A 26,502-nucleotide genomic window follows, 5' to 3' on the forward strand; every position below is an offset into this window, starting at 1 on the left:
CCCGCGCCTCCCTCCGAGGCCGCCCCGCCGCGCCGGGGATGCGGCAGCCGCCGGGCACCGCCGGGCCCCGGACCCCATGGGATGCGCCCGCCGTCGCCTGGCTGGTGAGTAGCCCTTGGCTTTGTGTGCCCCCCACCCCCGCCCCGAACCTGCTGCTTTTTCCCCGCACCAGATTTTCCGCCTCTTTTCCTCTCGCTTCTCGTTCTCCCCCCGCCGGTGATGGATGGCCGGGAGGATGAGGATGTTGCCACGGGCAGAAATCGGTTGCAGATGAGGCGGACTTGGGGGGATCTGCTCTGCAATCGTTAAACTATTTCCACCGCCGCTTTAGCTCGAATAGAATAAAAGCCTGGGAGCCGGGGAGCCGCGCTGTGTCGGTCGCACATCTGTGGTACAGAGTCCTTCCCTCCTTCCCATCCCTGTCGGGGTTTGAAACAAAAGTGCCGAGGGAAGAACGGGAACGCTCAGTATCGATTAACCACATCACCAGCGGACGTGGGGTAGTTCAACGATCGTAAAAGAAAGAAGTTTTCCCGATGGCAGGGCAGTAAACTTTTGTTCCTTGAAAAGATCATCCCGGGGATTAATTTACATCCTTGTATCGTGGAAATACTTTAGGCACTTACTAAAAAGCTTATGTCCAATATAGCCCTACCTGTTTTTTGAACCCAACGTAGCGTTTCAACTTGTCTCAGTATTTGCAGCAATTTTTATTTGTTCTGTACAATAATCTCTGCATTTTAAGATCAGTGGGGCTTTCTCTTTTTTCTCTGGGAGGTGTTTTGGGAATAGAACATGCTTTAGCTTGCTTTCAGGCTGCATTAAAGTTGATCTGGGCAATCCCTTATTGCCTACTAACATTTCTCTTACGAGGGCACCAGCAAGTTCTGTTCTGCTCCACAACCTAACTTTTACATATAGGATTAACCCCATCAAATTAAAAATGCAGCCTGTGTGAAGTGTTTGTGGATTTAGGACACTGTAGCTTTTCCATGCGGGTTTTTTTTTGGGAGAAATCTGCACCCTACTGAAACAAGTGGGAAAGATCCTAGTGATATGGAGAGACCCAGATTTTCCCTTGTATTTTTAGCCGAAGCACTCAGTGTCCCCTTTGCAATGTCCAGCCAGCCAAAAATCAGCTGCACACACTGGGCACTTCTGCCTTTTGAAGGCAGTCTCCCATCTCGTAAAAGGCTGCTCGCCTCAAATTTGCAAACCGCAGGATGGGAAATGGAATTTGCCTTCAGTATAAAAATCCCAAGTGTTTGCAAACAGCCCTGAGAAGAATCCGGGCTCTTGGCGTGACCTCTCTGCGCTGAATTCCAGCGTGGGGAGTTTGCGGTCTCACAAAAAGGGCAAACGAGCAAAGTCTTCCCGAGTGCCCGGTCGCCTTTCCGGAGCGAGGAAAACAGTGGAGCTGGAGGGAATTTTGGGTGCTCTGGAGGTGCAGGATCGGGCCCCGAGCCAAAACGCTTTTCAAGGAGCCTTGAAGACCTGCCCGTGTTGGAGCAGCTTTGCTCGCGGCGTGCGCTGGCATTGCCGAGGGCGGATCGAGCTGGTGCAGCCATGGGAAACCTGCCCGAGGAGCAGAGGAAACTCCCGGGCAGTTCCTCCTGCCCAAACTCCGCGCCGTTCCCGTTAAAGCTTTAGCAGTACCTCTGCCAGATCCCATAGCCGACCACGGGGCAGGCAGAGCCGGGTTCTTGCTCCGTCCTCGGGCCTTGCTCCTGCTCTTTTTGTTTTGAAGTCTGCTGGAAAAAAACACCCTCCTCTGTAGTCGCCCGGGCTCGGAGATCCCCTGTGACAAAGCAAGGAGCAGAGTGATGGGGTTCAGCACGGCTGAGGGCAAAGAAACTTCACACCCACTCAAATCAGACTCTTAAAAACCTGAACAGCTGATAAAATTGTCCTTCTGGGGGAGTTCCGGAGTGGGAGCGAGGGGTGGTCTGTCCTCTGCTAGCCCTGGCAGGGCTGTGCTTGCTGCTCCCCAGACCTTTGTTTCTTGTGCGGTGCTGTTTGGGGAGGGAGGGACGTGGGGTGGTGGGGGCCAGGGCTTTCCTGGACATAAATTAGCACCGAGGGTGGGAACGGAACAACCCAGCACCCATCCCAGCAGTTGTGGAGCTGGGCTGGGCTGCTGCCCCCATTGCAGCCGAGCTCGCAGCCCTGTGGAGCTGAGCTTTGGAAATGGCGTCAGGATGGAGCCCTTGCTCGGGTCACTCTCAGATGTGCTTTAAGCCTCCTTCTTCTCTGACACAGAGCTCAGGCAACCTGTCCAGAGCAGGGAAAGGAGCACTGTTCGGGTCACAGTGTGATTTCTTTGTGGTTACTGGGCCCAATCCTGCAGTTTTAGGAGAAACTGTCTAAATGTCAAGTGTGAGGTCAGGCCTGGTAGCGACTGAAAATACCAGCTGGGCTGTGAGCTGTTACCTTACCCCCAAACCCCTCTGGCCCTGCACTTGTGCGTGTTTTTCTGCTTTGGTCAGTGCCATGGGTAAATAACACAGACATTGGGTTTATGCCATCAAAACTGAGGGGGCTGGTGTGATGTAAAGCAGAGACTAAAACAGGGCAAAGCCACATCAGGTGTCATGGGTTAGCATACATCAGGTCACTGAACTTCTGCAGCTGTGACCAAGATATGGCCTAAATGGGTATAAAGGGAGAGGGAGACAGCAGGGTGGATCCTGAAAGATCTACGGCTCCATCCACAAGCTCTTTTCTCCTTCCCTCTTTCACCTTCTTGCTCCAGCAGCTGGGAACCTGATCCTGCAGGCACAACCCCGCTGCGTTGGGTTTTTATGCAAGTTTGGTAATGAATGACCGAGCCAGGCGAAAGTCAGCGTGGTTGGCATCCAAGACAGCTCCCCTCGCTGCCTGCAGGAATTAAAAAAATCATCATCCTGGTGGCCACTCTGCACTGGAACTGGTTTTATCTGGTTACAGTTCGGCTTGTTTTGAGTAAGACGAGCGGTGCCAGATTCTGATCTCATTTGCACCAGTGGAGTCATTTGGAGGAGCCGGTCCCAGTTTACCTCACTCTAAGTGGAAGCAGAACGGGGCCTGCTGGGAGAAGCACTCCCCGGAGCAGCGGCCGCTGCCCGCCTGCAAACCCAACCCGGGAGCAGCCAGCGGCTCCGGGACCCTTCCTGCAGGCTCCGGGGGTTTCGCTGCCCACTCGTGAAAGCTGTGCTCCGACAGGGAGGGGAGAGGTTGTGGCTTCAGCCGCACAGGGAGTTGGAGTGACTGAGCTCCAGGTGCTCTGGGGAGGTGCTGCGGGCGGGGGATGATGGTCGGGCTCCCGGCAGTGGTGCTGTGCTGCAGGAGGAGATATTCCCTTTCCACGCTGGGTGGGAAACTGCTGCTCGCAAGGGTCAGGGACAGCGTTGGAGAGAGCAGCAAAATCCCTGTTATCCGTGGATTTTCCAAGGGGCTGCTGGACACCCACCGCCCTCCTGCACGTCCAGGTGCCCTCAGCCCCAGGCTGGCTCTCCCGGCTCTGCGGCTGTGTGGGAAACACCAGCTCCAGGAGAAGCAGGAGGCAGCCGGGCCCCGCTCAGGCCCAGGCATGTGAGCGAGGCCTGCGGCTGAAACGCTGCTCCCAGCTGCGCTGGGAAGCGCCTGGTTCTCAGATCAGCTCCGACCCAGCGCTGGGAATGCTCCAGCCATGGCTTCAGATGGTCCTGCCCTGTGCAGGGGCTCGGGCAGAGCCGGGACCCCCTCCCTCTGCCCAGCGTGCCGAGGCTTCCCAGTCCCGCTGCTCCCCAGAAGCGCTGCTGCTGGAGGCTGGTCCCAGGTTTGTGTTCCAGGTCCCCAGACAGCTGATCCTTGCTCCCATCCCACTTGTCCCGCTGCTCTTGGGGGCTGCAGAGCCCCACGTGCTTGAAGAAGAGGGGGAGTGGAGGTGTGGGGCCAGGATATGTTCCTGAGCTTCAGGTTGATGCATTTTCCTAGCCGTGATTGTTCTTAATGCTGAAGAAATCGAGCAATTGAAATAAATTACCAGAAACTGTTTAAATGACTCTTGCCTCTTCCACAGGCCATTAGTGCATCCCTTTTCCAGCAGAGATCCTCCAGGACCCCATCCTCAGCCTATCTAAGTCCAGAGGTAGCTTTCCAATGACTTTTGGAGGTAAAGCAGCTCAGACTTTTTTTTCCAGCTGCAAAAAATGAGTTTCCCAAGTGCTCAGTGCATGGTCGAGAAGCCAGATTAAAATTCCCAATGTACCAGCATCTTCTGACATTCTGGCCAATGTGGGCAGGGCAGAGGGCTTTAAACAAGCTGCACTGCTTTTCTTTATTTCTGCTTTATTTCTGTGGCTTGCCCAACCATGCTTGAGTGGAAATTAATATGTTACAGAAAGGGAAGCTCTAACATCTGCTTCTGAAAGGAGCAGACACAGCCAGGTCCACAGTGAGAAACGACACAGCTTTTGCTCCACTATCACAATGCTCTTAGGATGGATTCTTGTGGTTGTTAAATATCAAATGTCTTCCTGTGGTAGTTCCCTGTTTATTTTTTTGTAATTTCTCCCTAGATTTTGCAGCTCAGTGAAGCAAGACTGGAGCTCTGAGCTCGGGAGAGATTTCTGTGCTCAGTTAAGGACACTCTTGTGTCCTGCTGTCCTGAAGAATTACCTCCAGACATTCCCAGTGCAGAGTTCTCTTCCCTGTCCCCTGCCCGTATTGTACCTGAATCAGATCCTTTTGGGCTGTTACAGTCACTACAGTAAGGATCCCCAAAAATGTAAAGTTTTAGCTAAATGCAAATTTCAGAAAGGGGGAAGTATTGAATAAAAACAGGTATTGAATAACATCTGTTGTTTTGATAGATGTTTTTCAATACACAGTGACTTTCCGTTTTGTGCAGTTGAGATTTAAGCTTTTCCTGCTAATAATGCTGGCTTATAAATTGTTTTGTTCCATGTAAGCAAATATTATTTGAGTTGAGTTTCCCAAGAGCCAATCCCCAGTGGTGTTCAGAAGTTACCGACCTAATCCTGTGCCTGAGGAGAGCCGTGCCCTGGATCTTTCTGGGATGTTTCTTTCCAGTTGAAGTGTCAAGCAGACACTTCACTCTGGCTTTGCATCCTTTTAGGTGCCTAAATAATAATTTTCCTTTCAGCATTTCCTGCAGTGAGATCTCTCCTGGCCACCTGCACACGCAGGAGTGATCCCACCCGAGTCCTTGGACAGCTTCCCCCCCTGCCCTGCAGCGCCGTGTCCTGGTATGACTCCCCCACACGCTGTCCCGGCTCCCGCCTGCCCTGTGCCTTCCCCCAGCACCTTCCCATCAGGAATGTGGGGCAAGGGCTGCTGGCAGCCAGCCCTCCCTCCTGCCCGGGGCAGCCTTCCCTCCAAGGGAGTCTGGCTCTCCAAACACCTCCCTGTGCTTTGCACCCTCCCTGCACCCATCAGCTCACTCGGTGCTCCCCCGTCCCTGCTCTTGCACCAGGGAAACTGAGGCACGGAGCATCTTTGGGGCCTGCTCTGCTCCGTGTGGCAGCTCCTCTCAGCAAACAGCACAACCAACCAGTGGCACACGAACTGCTGTGACTCTGTCTGACACCAGCCTGGGGTCACTCTCGCCAGTGAGCGCAGAACCCGGCTGGGCGAGGAGCTGGCTCCGTCAGGGAGGACAGCCCCGTGTCCAGGGAGGCCGGAGAGGCACGTGGCGACCGCAGCTCTGACCCGGACCAGGAGCTGAAACCTTCCCCGTGTCCATCTCTGCTGAGGTCTCGCGTGTCACAAAGGACCTGGGTCCCTGAGTGAGGCACTGAGGTGCCCCGTTTTCCTGAGCTGCAGCATGAGGGGGACCCTGTTTCTGGGCCGTGTTCACAGGCTGGAAGCCTTGGCCAGGTGATGTTTGTAAAGCTTTGGGGGTTCTTGTCTCTCAGAGCCTGGGGTGCCTCGTGTGTGGCTGTGAGCACAATCTACCTGTGTTTGTGCTTCTCTGTATTTGGCAGAATTGCAAGATTCTGGATAAGAAAAATACCTATAAACACATTTAACAACTCATGAAACGCTCCCCATGTCCACCTGCAAGCTTGTCTTGTGTTATGGTGTAAACTTCCCACTGGAAAAAGAGGGTAAAACTGATTAGATCTGTTTTATTTTCCTCCAGAAGTGTTTGGTTTCCAAATGTCTGGGAACAGCTGTGGGCTGGATGGTGGGAACGTGGCCTCCGAGGTAATTCCAGTGATTGTCCTCCAGCCGATGTAACGATGTGGATTTTCCCAGCTGCTTCCAGGCGTTATCCTACTGGAGGGACTCCTGAGAGCGCTGGGATTGCTGGGATGGGAGGAAGGAGCTCCTCTAGGTGACACAAAACTTCTGAGGTTGTTCCAGAAGATCTCCAAAGTGGGAAGCTGAGCTGTCGGCAGAACTCCAGGGTCTCGCAGGGGTGCTGGGGTGGTACCCTGAGACCCACTAATGCCTTTTCCTGGTCTTAAAATCAAGAGTCAGACATGGTTAGAAGGGAAAAAGGGATTTTACTTTGGTAGTTATTTTAAGGATCCTTAGGTGCACATGTCATATGCACTGAGATGCACCCCACAATGCCCACCCCCAAAAGATCTGGTATAACATTATAGGTGCTACTAATTAGCACATCTATCACAGATTCCCCAATGAGAGGCTCGAGTGAGCCCCCCCTCCCCACGGAACCTTCCCCTGGATGGTTCTATCTTAGTTTACAGAATATGTTCTGGAGAGGACCTTGGGGTCTGGGGCACACTGATCCCTAACTACGAAGCTTCTAAAATGCTGAGTCTCCCAGCTGAACAAACAAGTCCGAGAATGTAGGCGAAAAGCACTGAGAATACAGAAGTTGTAGAAAGGTATAAAAGAAAAGGCAAAAAAAATCTTCATGGCATCACCCCCAGCCCCTCAGCTCCTCGGGCACGGGCTGCGAAAGGGCTCCGGAGCCGCTCACCACGAGGCTGCAGCTGTGCCTGCGCTGAGAAGTTGTTTGTGTCGGGAGCTGGGATGTGCCAGGTCCGGGGCTGAGTCATTTATTTCCCAAATGCTGCCCGAGGGATGCCGAGGAAGCTGCCATGCGGCTCCCTGCAGAGGGAGCGGGGGGAGACCCTCACGGGCCGGTGGGTCTGCCGGAACTGAGCTGAACTTTCTGCTTGAAGAGCTTTGACTAGCGGGGAAAAAAATGTGCCTCGGTGCGGGGAAGAGAAAGAAGCCCCTGTGTGCCGGGAAGTGGCTGCTCCGCCGGGTCAGCCGGGGAACACACTTGTTCCTTTCGGGCTGCAACGTGTAATTTAGCTTGTCACGGAGGAATGTGCTCAATGCCTTTATTTAATCGGGAGTTTGCAAACCTGCTCGAGTGCCTTGTCTTCTTTTTTCCTTTCCCTTCCTTTCCCAGCCGGGGGGAGAAGGAACACGGTGCTTTTGTCTCCGTCCCTGTGGCTGCTGTCAGATGAATGGTGCTGGTGGCAGCTCTGTTCGCATGACTGGTTTGAGCTATGGACACGCTGCTCCCAGCCCCGGCTCCCTCCCAAACTCAGCTGCATCAGATGTTTTCCTAGGCACTGGCAGAAACCTTGTTACTTACTAGAAAAGTAGCCCTGTGGGTTCCAGGACATTCCTGGGAGAAGGAAAACACCCTGTGCTGTGGATGCGGTGTGTTCAGGGCTGCAGGTCAGTGGGGGATAGCAGTGCTGGCTGCCCTGAGGGATGGGGGAGACTTGGAATTGCTCCAGCTCCAAAGAGGTGCCTGGTTCCCCTGCTGGGGGTACCCAATTCCCCACTCTTCCACCACCCCCCTGCACATGGGACCAGCGGTTGTGGGGGCCCTGGTTACGAACACATCTCTGCTCAGGAAAGGAGAAGGCTGCAGCATGTGTTTAAGTGCTTTCCTGAATCCAGGCCAGGGCCTGTGCTTTAGCAGAGCACAGCCTCACTCATCTTCCTCGCAGGAGCCCAGATGCTGGGAGAGGATCCCTCGTGCCTCTGGCAGTGGGTCTGCTCTGAGCAGCGCTGCGGAAACACCTCCATGGAACACCTCCCTCCAGGAACACAGATCCCAGGCAGCAGCACTGGCAGCACAGACAGGAATGTTTGTCTCTGCAGCTGCGTAGAGATGCACAGAAACCTGGAAAAAACCCCACCTTTCTTAGGAAAGAAGGAAATTGCTCTCTAATCGGACATGTGGAAGTCAACTTGTGTGCTGCCTCCAGAGGAATTTGGGCTGTTCCCCAGGGGGTTGTGATTTGCTCTTTGGGTCACATCCAAGCCCTGATCTTGGACTTGCCTTTGGGAGCAGGATTCCTCAGCACAGAGCTGCTGACATTTGAGGAATGAGTGATGCTTGTTTCAGAAAACAAACCGTGTGTGCATGTGCAACTTAGCCATGCTCTTCCTTCAGAAACTGCAGAATTCTCCCACTGAAATGGAAAAAGAAATTCAGGCAGAAGAGTCCTCTCTGGGACAGAGGTATTTAACCCCACAACTCTCATCAGTGGCAGTGCAAGCTCAGAGTTTTAACCCTCTGCTGATCTCCAGCCAACACCTGCAAAGCCTTTGTGCAGGTATTCCCACCAGGGATGCATGGGATTCACATCCCACAGGCGCTGGGAGGATTACGAAGCCAGGGCTTTGCAGGTGTCGCTGCATTGTATGACCGTGGTTCTTGTATCACCAGGAAATGAGGAAATGTAGCAGAGACCCCACACGATTCCTCCAGAGATCCCGTGAATGAGGATGCTCTTTTCTGGGTGCCCTGGGATGGAAGACTGGGAAGAATCTTTCTCATCTGTCTTTTGATTCAGATCCAGGAGGCTGGGCTCAGGGAGGGATAACAGGGCAAAATCCTATAATGACCTTAAAATCCCTGAGTGCTTAGGAGGGCGTCTCAATCGTTCAGATAAGTCTGGTGGTCCTGCAGCCCAGGGTGTGTGGATGAGGACTCTGGAGGAACAGGGCATTTTTCCTCTCCTTCCCAGCAAGTGTTAGAGGGCTGGGCCCAGGAGCCACGGGAATCAACAGCAGTCTTTCCAGTGTGGGCTTTGGATTGTCGTCTGGATAAATAAATAGAAGGAAATAACAAATAACATGGTTCTAACAAATATTTTAGGAAGTACAAATGCCTTTCACCGTGACTCCATCCAAACCCCACACAGGAAAATATTTCCCTGTTCCTGTGATGCTTTTCCATCTGCCTTTCCCCAGCGATTGGGAGTGTTAATTCAGGCGCCTTGGCGGGAGAGCAGAGCCAGGAAACCTCGTGGGGATTTCCCTGGGGCTGGGGAGCGACCTCCAAGCCGCCCACCTTTGCGAGCGAGGTTTGTCCTTGTGACGAGCCCCCCCTTGTCTGCAGCCCCAGGTCCCGTTCTCGGAGTAACCTTTTGCAGGATTCGAGCGGCTCTGTACAAATAAATGTTGTATTGTTCCTTCCTGCGGGTTCCCAGCCCCTGGGCTGAGGTTTCCCCTGCGTGCTGCTGCCTTGCAGCGACATCTGCTGCTGCTCCTCCTCCCCTCGGCCCCGGCCAGGCTGGCAGCAAGGCCGGCTTTGGCTTTCAAGTGGGAGAAAAGGAAGTGGGAAAGCTTGTTCCTTCCTCAAATAATAACATTTCTGTGGTGTGGGACTTCTCCAGCCTGGCTCAGCCCGTGGCGGTGACACTTTCGGTTTGCAAACTTCTCCCAGTGCAGCTTTGGGTGGGAAATGAGGAAAAGCCTGCTCTTGTTCCAGGCACAGAGCTTGGGAGAGGTGGTGCAGGTATCTGACTATCCCAGAGCTTGTTCTGAAGAGGGAAGAGGCAGAGTAGCACATCCCACTCCCCGGGCAGTGTTCTGGGAGCTGTCCTGGCCTCGGCAGTGGCTGTGGAGGGGGATGTGGGGATGGACCTGGGCTTGTAACAACCAAGGACTCCCATGAGGTTGGAGAAATGGGCTGCTCTGCCAGTTTTCTTTGCTGCTAACGCTTTGCTCTCTGTGTCCAGGTGTAGGATTTTGGCAGAGCTGGCCATGATGTTATGGTTCGTGGTGGGGGCCCTGTTCCCAGCGCTGCTCCTGGCTGCTCCACCACCCATAAACAAGCTCGCCCTCTTCCCGGACAAGAGCGCCTGGTGCGAGGCCAAGAACATCACCCAGATCGTGGGGCACAGCGGCTGCGAGTCCAAATCCATCCAGAACAGGTAAAGATCCATCTCAGCCCAGGGCTGGAGGCACCTGATGGCGCGGGAGTGGCTCTGGGGACTGTCACTCGCACAAGAAGCCAGGCACGGTGTCCTGCCTCTGTCTGTCTCAGGGGAAGGTCACATCTCCTCTGCCTTTGCTGGGAAGAGCAGCACCTCCCCTGAGCCCCCACCCTCCTGTTCTCTTTGCAGGGCCTGTCTGGGACAGTGTTTCAGCTACAGCGTCCCCAACACTTTCCCCCAGTCCACAGAGTCCCTGGTTCACTGCGACTCCTGCATGCCAGCCCAGTCCATGTGGGAAATCGTGAGTATCCCGCTCTGCTCCATGGGGCCTCGGCTCTGCTCTGACACCACTTCAGGGCCAGTCCTTCTCCTTCCCTGGGGTTTTCCCACTCGTAGTTTGCTTCCAGGGTGTCTCTCAGGTGACTGTACCCTGTCTGGAGATGCCTGGGTGGAAGGAGCTGCTGGAAGCTCTGCTAAATGATCTGTTATCTCTCTATTTGCAGAACCATCTCATCCCATTCCCTGCATTATTTATCCCTGTGCTTATCCACATGCCCACTCTCTCCACTGCTCCATGTCTCCTGCTCCCCCTTGGCACATTTTGCCATGTTTGATGTCCAGAAGTGCCTCCCACAGCCAGTCATCCTTAGGCCTCACGGTTCTGTGTCACCTCTGAGCCTCGCAGAGCCATAATCCCATGCCCAAGAGAAGCCCAGAGTGCAGGGAACCGGCTCAGCTCTGCCTCGCTTTTGGCTCACATTTGATGAGAAGGTTTAGTCCAAACTCCCTGAGCTGCTCGGCATCATGTCTTGTGGGTGGCCTTTGCTGTCACACCAATATTCCAGTGCCAGCAGTGCCTGGGAGCCGCGTCCTGCTGGAGTGGGTGCTGAAAGGAGGTGGGAGTGAGGTGGGAATGAGGTGGGGGTCGCTCTCTTCTGCTGTGTCTCAAGTGAAAGAAGGAGAGGAAATGGCCTCAGGTTGCACCAAGGGAGGTTCAGATTAGATATAAGAAAAAAAATTCACTGAAAGGGTGGCCAGGCTTTGGAAAAAGTTCCCCAAGGAGGTGGTGGAGTCTCTGGCCCTGGAGATGTCCAAGGAATGACTGGACATGGCACTCAGGGCTCTGGGCTGGGTGACAAGGTGGGAGTGGGCCACAGGTTGGATTTGATGGTTTTGGAGGTCTTTTCCAATCTTAATGATTCAGTGATTCCACGGTTTAGAGGTGACTGTGCTGGTGCTGGGTTGATGGTTGGACTCGATGATCTTGAAGGTCTCTTCCTGCCTTGATGATCCTGTGATTTTCCCTGAGTGTCTGGAATGAGACATTCCCAGGGAACTCCCACCTTGCAGACTGACATGGGGTTTGTTTCTGTGGAAGGAAACCCATCACATCTGCCTTAAAACTCCCCAGATCTGCAGGGCCTGGGGCAGGTCAGGCCTCCCACCACAGGAGCCTGAGCACTGACCCGCCATGTCCTTGTCCCACTGCCCAGGTGACGCTGGACTGCCCAGGCAACGAGGAGATCCCCAGGGTGGACAAGCTGGTGGAGAAGATCCTGCACTGCAGCTGCCAGGCGTGCGGGAAGGAGCCAAGCCACGAGGGAGCCCTGTTCAACGTGTACCTGAACGCCGAGGAGAACATGCCCCACGAGGGGCCCGGGCCCCACCACTACCCCCACCACCAGCAGGAGCTGGAGGAGCCGCCGGCCTCCAGCCACCACCACCACGAGGAGGAGGGCGAGGAGTGACCCGGCCCGTGCGGACTGTCCTGGCAGGGCTGTGCGAGCGCCGGGGCCTGGCTTTGGGGAGGGAGGGGGGTGCTGGAGTGTTTCTTGTCTCATTGCTGCCCTCGCTTCGCCCCCCGGCACCCCGGGACGTTCCGAGGCGCAGGCAGGGCTGAGGCTGGAGCTGCAGGGTGAGACACGAGGGCTCGGCGTTTCCTGATGCAAAACTACTTGCACATAATAATAATAATATATTGAGAGGAGTGGCACGAGGGGCTCTGGCTGGGAGCAGGGGCTGGGCTGGGATCCCGGGGCTTTCCTCAGACTCCCAGCCCTGGGGGGAGCCCTCTGAGTCCTGCTTTTCCTCATTCCCAGCGTGGAGGAAGAAGGGAAGCAGCCTCTCCACAGCCCCTCGAGGTACCCACATCTCTCCTGGGCTTGTGGGATCAGCAGCATCCCTTCTGCCTCCTCTCTCCCTGCCTGCCCACACGGGCTCAGCGTGGACACGCTCCTGGCACCCGCTGGATCTTAGTCCAGCTCTTTGTATCAGGTGGCTCTTGGGGAGGGTTTTGCCCCAGGATGTGCCCCTGGGGCTGTGTGTGAGGTGACAGAACCGTGGTGGTGACAGCCCTTACCTTGCTGTCCCCAGGGCCACCACGTTGCTCCCTGGGAACGAGCAACTTGGATCAGGAGCGCTGCAGCTTCATGTTTTGGGGCTGCAGGGGAAGGCCAAGAGCTGGGGGGTCCGGGGGAGCTTCCAGGCCCTGTTCCCCCTCTCCCTGCTGCACTTCCATGGTGGTGGAGGGAGAAGGGGCCCGAGGGCTGGAGCATCCCTGTGCAGGGAGTGCTCGGGCGGCGCTGGGGGTCGGGGTGGGCACGGCCTCTGTTGCCCCTCTCTCTCTGTTGTATAAAGCTGATTCCTTGGCGTTGTCCAGACAAGAGCTTCCAGAGCTTGTAATCGATGCCTCCCCCTCCTTTTGACTCGTTTTGGGTTTTGTTTTTTTTTTCTTAAATAAATTAGTTCTGACTTCCACTGCTCAGTGCTCTGATGCCTGTCTGGTTTTTGGCAGTGCTGACACCAGGACACCAGCCAGGACAGGCAGCGGTGCCAGATGGTCCCGGGCAGGGGAGAGCCGTGGTTCCCGCAGCTTTCTGCTGCATTCCATCTGGGAAAAGGAGGAGAGAGAGCTGCTGGAAGGAAAACCGAGCCCAAATACTGAGCGTATGGGCTGCATGTGGCCCGGGGAGCCCGCCCGGGGAGCCTGCGCGGCAGCTGTGGCCGGGCGCGGTGGGTTCCACTTGTGTGGGACTCGTGTGGGATCTGTGGGATCACGCGACCTTCTCCAGCGCAGTTGCCACTAGGTGACAGTCTTGGTCCGGCGTGTTCCCTGGCATCCAGATGCTCACGGACCCCGGGAACGCTTCGGAAGGCGAGCTCGGACAGGACTGGACATCCCTTCGGGGGTGAGGAGGGGCTGAGCACCTCAGCTGAAGCCAGCGGGCTCTCCCCGAGGGTGTTTGGGTCAGGCATGCCCTGCGCAGGGCAGTGTGTGCCCTTGCAGAGCTCTGGTCCCACTGATGCCCAGGCGGGTGTGGATGCGCTCTCAGAAATGATCAGTGATGCTTCTTGGTCTGAGCTGACCCTGGGGAAGGTCCATCAGCTCCCGGAGGGGCTGGAGGCTGTGCTGGGCCAGCAGACAGCTCTTATTGCCCCCTTCCTTGAGGCTCTGGGGGCTCTGCACACGTTGGGAGAGCAGGTCTCCGCTTTGGGAAGTGGGACAGGGTTTGCATTAAGGCAGGAATTGCCACAGCAGAGGGGATGGGCTGATCAGGGAGGGCCTGGGAGGACTAGAGGTGCTCTGTGTGTCACCATGAAGTTTTTAGGCTGTGCAGTGTCTTCCCAAGGAACGGAGCTTTGCTTGACAGCCAGGAAAAGGTGGAGAAACCCATGGTGGTCACTGAGCACCGTCACAGGGCCCTTTTACTGGTGTACAGTGGAAACAGGCTGGATTTAGCAGGGGGCTGTTCCTGTGAACTCCAGGAGCTGCAGTTCAAGGTGTTTGGAGCAGGACATCCCCACCTCCGTTCCACACAACCTGAGCTCCGGCAGAGCAGGCGGTGGAGGGCTGGTGTGCAGATGAAACCATAAATCGAGGTAGTTAGCCAGACCCTGCCCAAATTCAAACCCAAGGAGCCATCCCAGTTAAAGCCTGGAAGGACATGCTGAGAGTGCAGAGCACTAGTGGCCGTTGCTGTGTTGAACCCTGGACTGCCTGGATGTCCTCACTGAGGTCTCTCAGCTCCCAGTTTGACTCTCTCTGGCTCAAACTTTTTTTTTTTTTTTGCCGCGTTGACACTTGGGTGGCTGTTGATAACCTGGTTTTGCTTTCCCCGCCAGTGGTACTGGACAGCGGCGCTGGTGGAGTCCATGATCCCTGCAGATGTGGCCAGAGATGCAGCACAGGGAGGCAGCACAGGCAGGCCAGGAGAGCTGCCGGCACGGAGAAGCTTTTGCAGGGACAATGGTAGGATAATGGGATTTGGACCTCATTTTAAGGCAGTTTTTTTTTAAACACATTTTGTTTTGATCAGTTCAGATCCACTTCCCCAGCAAACACATCCAAACCAAATGTACAAAACCTCCCACGTGTGGAGGACGTGCTGGGGATGTTGGGAGGAGGCTGCCCAGAGAAGCTGTGGCTGCCCCATCCCTGGAAGTGTCCAAGGCTAGGTTGGACGGGGCTTGGAGCAACCTGGGACAGTGGAAGGTGTGGAACGTGGATGAGCTTTAAGGTCCCTCCCAACCCAACCCATTCCAGGATTCCACGGTTCTGATCCAGTCTCCTTCTCAGAAGCAAAAGCTCTGGAGCCCAACTGGGATGTTCCTAATGCTGGGATGCAGCAGGGCTGAGAGCGAAGCCTGGCTTTGCACTGTGGCATCACTTCCTCGCTGAGCGTTACTGTGGATCCAGCTGGGATAAATCTGTGCTGCTGCCTTCGCTTATCCTGGCTGGGGAGGCTGCTCAGGGTGGGCTCGGGGTGGGGTTTTTCTCTGCTCCCAGCACAGATGGGCCGGGGAAGTGAGGGTTTCCTGGGGCAAACGCTTTTCTAAGGAAACCTGCTGCGATCAGAGCCTCGCGCGTGCGTGCGCTGCCCCGGAGCTCCTGCCAGCACACTGTGATGCTGAGGTGGCCAGGGAGGTTTGGCTGGGAGCATCCAAGGAGAGGATCCCGGGGAAGCAGAGGGAGGGCAGAGCCTGTCCTGGCACGAGTGGCAGCAGCTGTTTGCCAGCAGCAGCCTGATCCCCCCACGGAGGTCCTGGGGGGATAACCGGGGTGGGGTGGGGGGGCTGTGTCCACGTGCCTTCCACCTCCCCATCAGAGATGGTTTCCAGGCCTGGAATCCCCATCCAGGCACTGGGAAAAGCACAACAAATTTGCTGGAAAGGTGATTAGAAAAGCAGGACTTGGTAAAGAGGCCAGTTTCTGTCCCGGGCTGGGCGGCTGGGCAGCGCTGGGGATGCGTCGTGCACAGCTGGCTCTCACCCCACATCTGCAGCACAGCTTCCCAGGGGAAGCACGTTAAGGAAAGCTTTAGTGGGCACTGGGGGAGGAACGAGCAGCAGCCGGCAGTGCCTGGCCCTGGGAGCACAGGGTGGGTGCTGGGGCACACCCTCAGCTCTGGTCTGTGCTGGAGCCGCTGCCTTCAGCTCTGGTCTCCCCCAGCAGGAACTACAGCCATTTGTTGGGAAAATGCCACCTTTGGGCAGCTGGATAATTAAAAAACCCCAATCGGTCCCTGCCCAGCACCCCGAGGTGTTTGCCCTGGGTGTGGAGGTGGCAGCAACACACAGAGGCTCAGAAGGGTTTTCTGAGCTGGCTCCTCTCACGTGTTGCCTCCCACCTGCTGAAGGCTGCCGTGGGTCCATCCAGGACTGCCCCTCAGGCAGGGAGCTGGGCTGCCCCCAGGCCAGCCCAAATAACTCTGGAGCAGAGGGGCCAGGCTCTCCCTTGTCTCTGTTCCTCCATCCCTGCCTGCAGGTTGCTGGAATATCTGCCAACGAGTCCTCTGGCTGCTTCCTGAGGGCTGTTGTGTGCAGCTGTTTGTTGGGTTTTTAATTTGACTTTGCAAAATTTTGCTTTTTATCGCCCATTGTGGAGGATGGAGCCTGGAACTCAGAGCTGCTGGCCAGGTTTGGCCACTGACCTGCTGGCCCAGCTGCCAGGTGCCTCCAGCCAGGGCTCCAGCGCTGGCACAGATGGCAGGGATGGCAGGGGAGGCAGAGCACGGGGCTGTCTCTCTTTAAGGCAGAAACGGGAACTCTCTGGCTGCCACTTTGCGGAGTTTAGCCCAGATCCCTGTTTTCATTAGCGCTTCATTTCATCTCCTCCTCTCCCCCCCAGCCCCACCTCCTCGATCGGCATTTCTGCATCCTTTGCCGTGCATCCAGAGCAGCAGGTGAAAGTCGGGCTGGCACCCGCACACACCCGCTCTCACAGCTCCCTGCGGGCTGGACGCACCTCTGCCGCGGGAGAGATCCCTTCCCGCACTCCGGATCTTCCTCCTCCCGGGAGGGCTTGGCTGGGAGCATCCCGGTCCTCGCTTGAGGCTGCTCTGCCGCTCCTGGCGGCTCCGGCTGCAGCAGCGGCAGCGCCGGGCACGGAGGAGCTCGGGGACCCCGGGGACAGAGCTCTGCAGGGAGCCCAGCCCAGCCGGGGGGTGAGAGCTGAGCCTCGGGGGGCCGGAGCATCCCCAGCATCTGGAGCATCCTGGAGTCCAGAGCATCCCCAGCATCCAGGGTATCCTGGGTACAGAGCAGCCCTGGCATCCGGAATATCCTGGGATGCAGAGCACCCCCAGCATCTGAAGTATCCTGAGTGCAGAGCATCCAGAGCATCTCGGTGTCTTATTATTCCATGGTCCAGTGCATCCAGAGCATCAGAGTATCCAGAGCATCCTGCCATCCCTGGCATCTCGAGTATCCTGCCATCCAGCTCGTCCCCAGCATCCAGAAGCAGCATCCAGGGACATCCCAGAGCAGGGGAATTTACAGGGACGAGGAACTGCTGTGAGTAATGGGGAGGGAACCTTGGTCCTGCTGATCGGCTCCTGGGAATGTCATTCTGCCCTGAGTGCCAGTGAAGAGAGAGAGTGGGGGAAGAGAGGGGGAGGAGGAGGAGAGAAGGGAGGACAGACACGGAGTGGAGAGAGCTGATCCTCCTTCCCCGGCCCCGGCGATGATCACGTAGCACAGGCCACGCTGGAGAAGGTCCCCAGCCCCAGGGCCAGCCCTGCCCCCGGCTCCTCATGGAGGGGGATCTGGGGGCCCCCAATGCCAGCGTGCTGGGGGAGCACTCCCTGATCGTGGGCAGCAGCTGGGTGGCCGCCTTCCTCTGCTTCATCATCCTGCTGACCACAGCGGGCAACTTCCTCCTCATCCTCCTCATCGTCACCCAGCGCTCCCTCCGCAACACCTCCAACTACTTCCTGGTGTCCCTGTTCATGTCGGACCTGATGGTGGGGCTGGTGGTGATGCCCCCGGCCATGCTCAACCAGCTCTACGGCCGCTGGGTGCTGCGGGGGGACTTCTGCTCCCTCTGGGCCTCCTTCGACGTCATGTGCTGCAGTGCCTCCATCCTCAACCTCTGTGTCATCAGCCTGGACCGCTACCTGCTCATCACGTCCCCGCTCAGGTACAAGCTGCGCATGACGTCCTGCAGGGCCCTGGCGCTCATCCTGGCCACCTGGACCTTGGCCGCGCTGGCCTCCTTCCTGCCCATCAAGATGGGGTGGCACGAGCTGGAGTTCGAGGTGCGGGCCCTGAATGTCACCGGCCGTGGGGACGAGGACCAGTGCCGGCTGCTGGTCAGTCTGCCCTACGCCCTGGTGGCCTCCTGCCTCACCTTCTTCCTGCCGTCCGCCGCCATCTCCTTCACCTACTGCCGCATCCTGCTGGCCGCGCGCAAGCAGGCGGTTCAGGTGGCTTCCCTCGCCTCCAACGTGGCCACCACCGATGAGGCCACGCCGCAGGTAAGGTGCCCACAGGGGCGTTGCTCTGGCAGACCCCAGATTTGGGTGCCTGGGCTGTTTCTGCCTCCTGGAAGGCCTCAGGGTTGGAGCCAGCTTTGACAACCGCAGGGAGGGAGATTTTGGGCAACATCCACTTCCCTGACATCCTCTGAGGTGCCCCATGCCTTGTCTCAGCAATGGAGAGCTCTGGAGCTGCTCGTGAGCACAGAAATAGCGTGAGCAGAAGCAGAGAAATAAATAAGATTCAGATAAAAATGCTCAAGCGTGCAAAATAAACGCAGTTTCGCCCCCCTCCTGGCTGGCGTCATCCCTGAGGGGTTTAATCTTATCTGACTTTCCACTCGTAAATCTTGGCCGTGGTGGGTGTGAGACACACGGGGGAGAAGGATTTTAACTAATAGCAAATGCCAGATTCCCGAGAGCACCTTATTTTGAACAGAAGCTTCTATTTTTGTTACCTGCTCTATAACAGGAGCTGCCAAACCCCTCTTTGCGCGCTCGCCGGTGGAACCGGAGTGTGTGGGTTTTATAACAAAAACGTGGCTGCACTTGTTTGTATTTCTCCAGGAGAAGGTAATTGCCACTAAATCTAACAGCTTTAATTCCCTGTAATAGGTTTTATTGACCTCATATCCTACAGGGAAAAGGCAAACTTAATTGCCTTTAAATACATTGATTCAGTTTGTTCTCTCCAAGAGCAGAGCCAGGACTCTGGCCAGCTCCTCCACACGTGATAAGCTGCACCAGACGGTCAAAAGGAAAAGGAGAATCAAAGAATAAACAGATAATATCATAAAGTGCTTATTTTCTCGCAGGATGCCAGGTTTTTGGACTCCACAAAAAAAGTCAGGGGATCAGGGGATGTTCAGGGGCTTTGCTGTGCCATGGAAGAGCAGAATCCATCCCCCTGTCTTTCAGCTGAGGCCCAAAAGGTTCCTTGAAGCCCTAAATTGGCTGAGAAACAAGGTGTCAGCCAGGGAACCCTCAAATTTCATCCTTTAACCTTTTCCATCTTCATCTCATTGTAGGGATTTTTGTTCTCTTTTTGGGCTGGAAGCTGAGTTGCAACAGGGCATCATTTAATTACAGCGGAGGGCTGAGATAATCACTTAATTTTAGATTGCAGGAGGAGATGGATGGAGGGCTGGGTTCTGGTGTTTGGAGGCTGAAATGTTTCGTGTCCCGCTTTTAAAAACATAATTAGTTTGCTGCTGTAATCAGCAGCTGGAGCTGCCTGTTTAGGCCAGCTTTACCCTCACAGGGACTGAGCTGGGTTTTTCTCTAAGGAGCAGCCTAATGAGAAACACGGTGTGACACAGTAAATAGAGTCATACTCTCAATGCCGAGGGTTTCTATTGCTTCCTCTTCCTAATTTGTGCTTCAGGGCTAGGGGTGTGTGCCCTGCTCCTGCTCCTTGGAAAAGGGAATTACTGGCAGGGTTTTTTGCAGGATCTGGAGCACCAAATGCCACTTTTCTTGGGCAGAGGCCAGTGCTGGTGCCGGGGAGAGCTGCCCACCACTCCCTGTCTCCGGCCGCAGGTTCCACGCGCCCCGAGCCAGCCCCTGGCTGGCAGCGAGAGCAGGAGGTTCACCAACAAGCACAGCAAGAAGGCTCTGAAGGCCAGCCTGACCCTGGGAATCCTCCTGGGCATGTTCTTCGTGGCCTGGCTGCCCTTCTTCATCACCAATGTGGCACAGGTAAGAACCTGTGGGAGTTTTACGCCGGGTTTCCAGAAGCTTTTCCTTTGGAATCCAGCTGGGTTCAATTGGAGGCACCTGAAGGTCTTGCTGGACCTCCAGGACCAAGGATGCAATTCCCCAGGGAGCAACAGCAAAGAAAAAACCCTTCAAAAGGGATTTGAAGGTTTCCTTTGAAAGGGGAACGTTGGTGTGCCTGGGAAGCCCCTCTGGATTGGGGCTGAGGTGGGGGACACCACTAATCCCTGCTGTGTCCCCCCAGGCAGTTTGCGGCTGTGTCCCGGCCGGATTCTTCGACGTGCTCACCTGGCTGGGCTACTGCAACAGCACCATGAACCCCATCATCTACCCGCTCTTCATGAGGGACTTCAAGAGAGCCATGGGCAAGTTCCTGCCCTGCTGCCGGCGCTCCGGGGAGCCCCGGCCCAGCGCCATCTCCCTGTCCATGAGGAATTCCAACAGCGGGCCCCGCGCTGCCACGTCCCTCAAGAACGTCCTCACCCTGCAGGCTGAGACCGACTCTGTCGACTCCGGGGCACCGGGGAGTGACCCCCGGCTGCTCCCGGCCCCGCCGGGCCCCGGCGCCCGCTCCGTCAGCCTTTGGGATGCGGAGCCCCCGGACACGGAGCTGCAGCTCGGCACCCCCGTGGCCTGAGCGCGGCACACGCAGCTCTGTGCGCTGGGAAGGATCCCCCAGGAGCCCAACACAAACCCTCCAGGAGCTGATTTGCCACAAGCCATCTCCCAGATTGCCTGTTCCAGCACACGGTGCAGCTCATGGAGGGGATGGCAGCCCCGGGCACTGTCACAAGGAGGATCAAACCGCGCAAAGCCAGGTGCTGCTGCTGAATTAAGCTGCCTTGTGTCTCTCTTTCATCCTTCCTTTGCTCACCGTCACCATCCCCTAACCCTTCCTGTGGCCTTTCCACCTCTGGCGAGTCTGACCCTTGGGCTCCAGACCCTCCATCTCCCTGACCTCAAACCAAGGCTTGGTTTTGCACACACAGAGCTCAGCAGATCTCCTCCGAGTGCACCGAGGGGAGTGGTGGAAACACGTCCTGTGGCTCGTGGACGAGAGGTCTGGGGCTGCTTCAGCAGGAACACTGAGCTTTGGGGCTTCTTCAGCCCACGGAACATCACATCCTCCTGGAGCTGGATCTCCTCACCAGAGTCATGTCTGTCTCAGGTTCCTCACACAGCGAGTTCCAGCTCAGTGGCACCGCCGTGTCTCGTCACGCAGAGCTGCAGTGTGGGGGCTGCATTTGGTGCAGAACGTCCAGCACCGATTTTTGGGTGTTCAGTGGGGGTGTGGGGTGCGACTCTCTGCGGCTCTGTGGGTGTCTCGCAGTAGTAACGGGATCAGCTCCTCTTACAGGCTCCATCCCACAGCTTCCCACTCCTGGCACAGGACCATCACACTTCCCTCCAACAACCCATCACATCCTCGATGATGCAATTAGAAAATACACTTTCCCCCCCCCTTCAAATAAGAATCTAAAGGAATATTGTATTTTAAATGACAATGCCAGCCCTCTCCCCAGAGCCATGTGGCAAATGGGCACTTCAAAAAAATCAATAAAACAAATCATTTTACTAAATTCTTCCTCAAGTGCCTTTCTGCTGGCATTTGGCTGCTGTGCCCTCCCTAGACCCTGTCCCTCCAAGCCTTCTGCCTAATTCCAAGACTGTGCTCCTGGAACTCCCCGCTATCCAAACGGACACAGAGCATCCCTTGGATACGGGATGCTGGAAGAAGCAGCCACACGCCAGGCCACTCTCATTAGTTTTCTTTCCACGTTGCCCACGGATATTCCAGAACTGAACAGGAGTTTGTATGACCAACGTGGCATTTATTTGCCACAAATCCCTTGGGAGCCAGGGATGAGTGACCAGGACATGCCGAGCACAGGTTCAAACCTCAAACTGTTCGATGCATTTTGCCACAGATGGAGCTTGGGGCTGGTGTTGAGCACCGAGATCAAGATGTGCATCTTCCCACAATAGCTTCATATAAATACAAGCTTGGACTACAACTCCAGCTAAAAAGGAGCAGATAAAGGCACTGTGGAGTCTGGAAGTTTATTAGGTACCAAATCAGCCTCAGGACATGGACAGAGAGGGGGAGAGAGGGAGAGACCTCTTCAAACCAAGCATTCAAAAGCAATAATTCCTCACTGTCTCAACCAGGCAGTTCTGTCTAATTCGGTGTTTGCTTGTGGACAAACCCGGGCATGAGCAGAGAAATCTCATCTCATCCCTGCAGCCAACAGCATCAACACCAGCTGGAAAAACTGGCTGTGGGATCCCACAGCCGGTCCCTCCTGCCTCCACAGCGAGGCACCGCTCCAGGCCAGAGCTGGGCAGGTCTGAGCCCCCTTGGATGCTGGATTTAGGGAGAGCAATTGCCAGGCACTGTATCCAAACCATGGGGCTTTGCTAGGTCACAGCGTCGCCCCCGAACCCAGCCGTGTCTGACTCCACGAGGAATGATCGATCTGCAGGTAAGGTCTGCGGGAAGGGGGTGGAAGGAGAGGGGGGATTAAACGTGGCTGCTGGGTCAGGGGGGAGGAGGAGAACCCTGTGTGAACCAAAACTGGAAGGTGGAATCCCACTGTTTCCCCTCTCGTGAGACAACAGGACCCTCCAGATGGGGGGTGGGAGAGTTTGAACCCTCCCTTGTGGCAAAGCATAAAACCCCAGAGGCGCCCCAGACAGAGGGGGGTTACCCGCCTGCCACGCTCCTGCCAGATGCATTTTCCGGGGCTCAGCAGCAATACAGGCCAGAAAAAGGGCTTTTATGGAAGATGTGGATCATTCCCACATGGTTCTGGAGCTGTGCTGGCAGGGGATGCAGAGCCGTGTCCTTCCCTCTGTTCTGAGACTGGGGATGAAGAGAGTGGAGCCAATTCACTGTTATGGAAGGAGGTAGAAATCAAACAGATCCATGTTTATCCTGTGCCAAGGATTGGTTTTGTTCTAAGCCAATTAAAAATATGTCTGGAGGGGGCTTTTAAGGCTGGAGATGTCTGTGGGACACAAAAGGAAAGTCTGGCTTGGAGAGCCTGGGAGGAATTTTCATAAACCATCCAAAACCCCCTTGGTTTTCCTGCTGCTTTCACCCAGGGTCCCAAACATGTTTCTAACAGGAATGGGGCCTCCAACACCCACCAACCCCAGCCTGGAGACAGGGGAAGTCTTGGAGATGGGAAAGTGCCCGAGCCCTGGCAGCAAACCTGCAGCAGGTGGGGAAAGGAAGCCTGGCAGCCTGAGCCTTTCCCATCCCGGTCAGCAGAGCCGGAGACCGGATGCGGATCCGTCTGGAGAGGGGCAGGCAGAGCCTGGAACACACCTGAGATCCTCAAGCCAAACTCATCTCCAGTGGAAAAATGTTTTTAATTTCCTAGTAACGAACCCCTCTGCTTAAAATCCCCTCAGCGCCACCTGCTTCCCCCAGTCACAGCAGGGACACGGTGCCGAGGGGTGCAGCTGCTTCCTGCGAGGATTTGGATGGCATCTGCCTCGGATTCCTGAGGAGCAGTGCAGACTCAGGCAGGAATCAGCTCTCTCTCGCCTGGGGGCGGCTGCTCCAAACGCTTTGATCCAGTGCCACGCCAGTGCCACGCTTTTCTCCGGAGGGGCTGCAAACTGCAGCTGCAGCTCCGCCAGCTCCATCCTCTGGGAATCCCAGTGCCACGGATGTGCTGTGACAGCGGGTTTTGTGCTGGCTGAGCAGCTCTGTCCTAATTTGCTCCTTTGCCCACTGCCTGGCCCTTGCTGTCCGTGCTGTGTGAGCAGTGCGGGCAGGGCAGCGAGGGCTCTCCCAGGGCAGAGCTGGAGGAATCCTGTCTGTGAGCGCAGCCGGCTGGGACGGCCTCACCCCCAGCCTCATCCTCCTCTTTCCCGGTGTTTTCCTCTCCCCGAGCCTCGCTGCCGGCTGCCTGCTGGGATTTCTTGGCTTGAGGGGAAAAAAGACTTCCACTGCCCTTCTCTTCTGGCTGGCATTCCTTGGTTTTAATGCCCACGGCTTTTAGGATCGTGTCCATCTGCTTCATGTAGTCCAGGTGCCCATTTACCTGCAGGGAACAGAATCCTGTGAGTGGGGAACCCACAGGGATCCAGCTCAGCCAAGTCCTTCATCCCAACAGCTACCACTGCTGAGAGACTTGGGTTTGGCTCTGACAGATGGAAAGAATGAGGTCGGAAAAAATCACAGAATCGTGGAATTGTTAAGGTTGGAAAAGATGTTTATGATCATCAAGTCCATCATGCTGAGACCACCGCTAACCCATGTCCCCAAGTGCCACATTCACATGTTTTTTGAGCACTTCCAGGGGTGGTGATTCCACCAGGATAAGTGCAGGTGTCCACTGACCAGCCTGAAGTGGCTGCAGCGTTTGGGGCACACACTGGTGCTGGATGGCTTTTCCTCTGAGATACTTATAAGCCTGGACCTGGCTGAGTTCCACCCCCCAAATCCTGGGTGCCAGGAGGGTCAGAGGAGGAGCTCTGCCCTGGGGGGGGACACCCAGGAAGGAGGGGAGTTCTCTTAGTTCAGCTGCCTGCTCTTGCTAAAGGTGCCGTCCAGGTGCCTCAGCTGCCTTGTAAAAGCCAGGATTATCTTATTTAAATTAGGATGCAGTCATTAAACCTCACACAGCCACCAAGCCGAGGTTCTTGGCTGGAAGCTGCACTGATCCATCCTGCCCTGTATAAAACTGGGAGCCCAGGAGTTACGGGTTTATAAACCAAATAAAGGTCAACAGTAAGTGTAAAAACGCAGACAGGTTTATCGTAAGATGAATTCCATGATAAGATAACCCCTTCTGAGATGGATGTTGGAAAGTTCCCTTCCAATCAGGGCACAGGAGGAGGGGAAATCTCCTTTGCAGGTGATTGTTCTTGATGCTAAAGGCCATGTGGCTGAAACTCCTTCCCCATTCCAGGTATCCCGAGCGCTTGATGTACCAACAGCATCCCCAGATATTTTGCATTTCTGGTAAATCCAATTTTTAGCAGTTTAAATCTTCCTGACCCAGCCAGAGAGCTGTCTTGGCCTTTTATTTTCCCAAGCCTTGCTAGTAATTAGGGGATTTCCGCAGCAGAGAATACCCATAACCTCAGTCCCAGGTTTCCTGCTTCCCAGACACAGGGGTGACTCCTCCAGGAAGGGATGATGATGGTGAGAGCACTTCACAGAGCTCTGTAAAGACACCAGCCTTGGACCCTCTGCTCATCTCCTGCTCACTCCTGCCTGGTGCCAGAGCAATCCTTCAGCTGCCCCATCCCTGGCAGTGTCCAAGGCCAGGTTGGATGGGGCTTGGAGCAACCTAGAACAGTGGAAAGTGTCCCTGCCCAGGGCAGGGGGTGGCACTGGATGGGCTTTAAGGTCCCTCCCAGCCCAAACCACTGCGGGATTCATGGCTGTGCCAGCACCAGCGTTCCCAGCACACCTCTCCCAAAGCTAAAGACAACCTTTTCACCACAAATCCAACCCCCCGAGCTGTTTGTGTGAAGCTTTGGAGGGGGACATTTGGCTGTACTGAGGGTTTGGAGCAAACTGAAGGATTTTTACTCAGCACATCAGGAATACAAAGATATGACTTGAATCCATCCAGATGGCTCAACGGGCTCTGGATGTTTTGAAGAGATTAGTTAATTAAAATAACTACAAAAGGACTGGGAGCTGTGGACATTGTCCTCTGGAAAAGTACAACCCTTTCACTGCTCAGTCAGGGGGGCTGGAGGAAGGAATGAGCATGGCCTTGGGCAGGGTGGGGAGAGACAGGAAGGTACTGGAGTTACTGGGAGCAGGGGCTGAAGGCTCTTGGTTTGCTGCATTCAGAACCTCTCCAGTCACATCATCTGCCTGCCCTGGCTGGGGAATTCTCAGCCTGTTGTTACTGAGTCATTAGTCAGAGAGAACTAATTTCCTTTGCCACCCTAAGGACTGATTTTCATTACTCTTCAGCATCCAGCAGCTTCCACTAAAACAACAGGGAATTCCTCTTCCCTGAGCACCACGATCCCTGAGAGATGCTGGGTATGAGCCATTCTGAGGAGCTCATGCGGCTGAAAGAGAAGCTGGGACCTCAGGAGAGTCTGTCCCTACTGCAGCTCTGCAGCTCTGAATCTCTTCCATCGAAACTCCCTCCTGTCCAGGAGAGGATTCCATGAAGCTGGACCAGTGCAATCCCTGAGAAGTGTAAGAGGAGGGAGGACTCTTCTCTGCTGCACTGAGCCACCAGGAAAAGAGCAGCAAACAAACTTCCTTGCCAGTTTAAAGCCATCCTGGTGGGAAAATCCAGCAATTCCAGCTCCCTATAGCCTGCTTTCGTCTTCAGTCTGAAAGGCTGAATTCCTCTGCTGGGTAGGTGATGGGAGGGGGACATCTACAACATAGTCAATAAAAACTTTAAAGGGAAATAAAGAACTAATTTAATACTTGTCAGAACAAAGTGCAAGGGGGATTTCAGGACAAAAGGAAGAGTGTCCTCGGCACCAGAGCAAACACATTTCTGCTTGCTGTAAGGAAAGCAGTGGGGTGGGTTTATTGGGATTGTTTAGGTGACTTCTCCCAGCCATATTTGACTTTATGGTTGCTTTGACTCACTGGAACCACGAACCAGCTGCCTCTGGCACTGCTGCTGCCCAGGACTCCAATGCTGCACCAGGGGATCTCTGGAAGACAAACTGATGGCTTTGCCCAGGGGGATCTATCACCCAGTCAGCTCAGCACGTTTGGAAAGGTTTTCAAGTCCAAATCCACCCAAAAGTATCAAAAATGTCACTGAGCACAATCAGTTGTGAGGATTAAACTGCCAGGGAAGTGTTTCTGTTGGATACAGAGGATTAAGAGTCCCGGCTTCTCTCTGGTTTGACCCACAGGAGCACAGCGTGTCACG

At 55.4% G+C, this 26,502-nt stretch overlaps 3 protein-coding genes across 7 annotated transcripts in view; 2 read left to right on the forward strand and 1 right to left on the reverse strand.

Annotated features, from left to right (window-relative positions):
- LOC116454758 (neuroblastoma suppressor of tumorigenicity 1) lies at positions 1-12,912 on the forward strand. Of its 2 annotated transcripts, XM_032131728.1 has the most exons (5): positions 1-104; positions 6,125-6,189; positions 9,951-10,145; positions 10,338-10,449; positions 11,642-12,912. In XM_032131728.1, exons 1-5 carry the CDS (start codon positions 39-41, stop codon positions 11,894-11,896), a joined length of 693 nt encoding a protein of 230 aa, XP_031987619.1. In that variant the 5' UTR covers positions 1-38; the 3' UTR covers positions 11,897-12,912. The 2 variants fall into 2 exon arrangements, with proteins under 2 accessions (XP_031987619.1, XP_031987621.1); XM_032131730.1 differs by lacking the exon at positions 6,125-6,189.
- Positions 12,913-15,903: 2,991 nt separating this feature from the next.
- On the forward strand, positions 15,904-23,015 carry HTR6 (5-hydroxytryptamine receptor 6). Of its 2 annotated transcripts, none has more exons than XM_032131411.1 (4): positions 15,904-17,902; positions 19,352-19,600; positions 19,863-22,101; positions 22,747-23,015. In XM_032131411.1, the coding sequence occupies exons 1-3, from the start codon at positions 17,180-17,182 to the stop codon at positions 20,253-20,255; spliced, it is 1,365 nt and encodes a 454-aa protein (XP_031987302.1). In that variant the 5' UTR covers positions 15,904-17,179; the 3' UTR covers positions 20,256-22,101; positions 22,747-23,015. The 2 variants fall into 2 exon arrangements, with proteins under 2 accessions (XP_031987302.1, XP_031987303.1); XM_032131412.1 differs by having other exon boundaries at positions 15,906-17,902; positions 19,442-19,600.
- The window catches only part of TMCO4 (transmembrane and coiled-coil domains 4), a 45,162-nt gene continuing 40,325 nt past the window's right edge, over positions 21,666-26,502 (reverse strand). For all 3 annotated transcript variants that reach the window (XM_032131409.1, XM_032131408.1, XM_032131410.1), the window contains one exon: positions 21,666-23,673. In XM_032131409.1, the coding sequence (XP_031987300.1) occupies positions 23,341-23,673 (333 nt within the window). In that variant the 3' untranslated portion in view covers positions 21,666-23,340. The remainder of the gene's footprint in view (positions 23,674-26,502) is intronic.

This window comes from Corvus moneduloides, chromosome 22 (assembly GCF_009650955.1).
Source record: "Corvus moneduloides isolate bCorMon1 chromosome 22, bCorMon1.pri, whole genome shotgun sequence".
Classification (NCBI taxonomy): domain Eukaryota; kingdom Metazoa; phylum Chordata; class Aves; order Passeriformes; family Corvidae; genus Corvus; species Corvus moneduloides.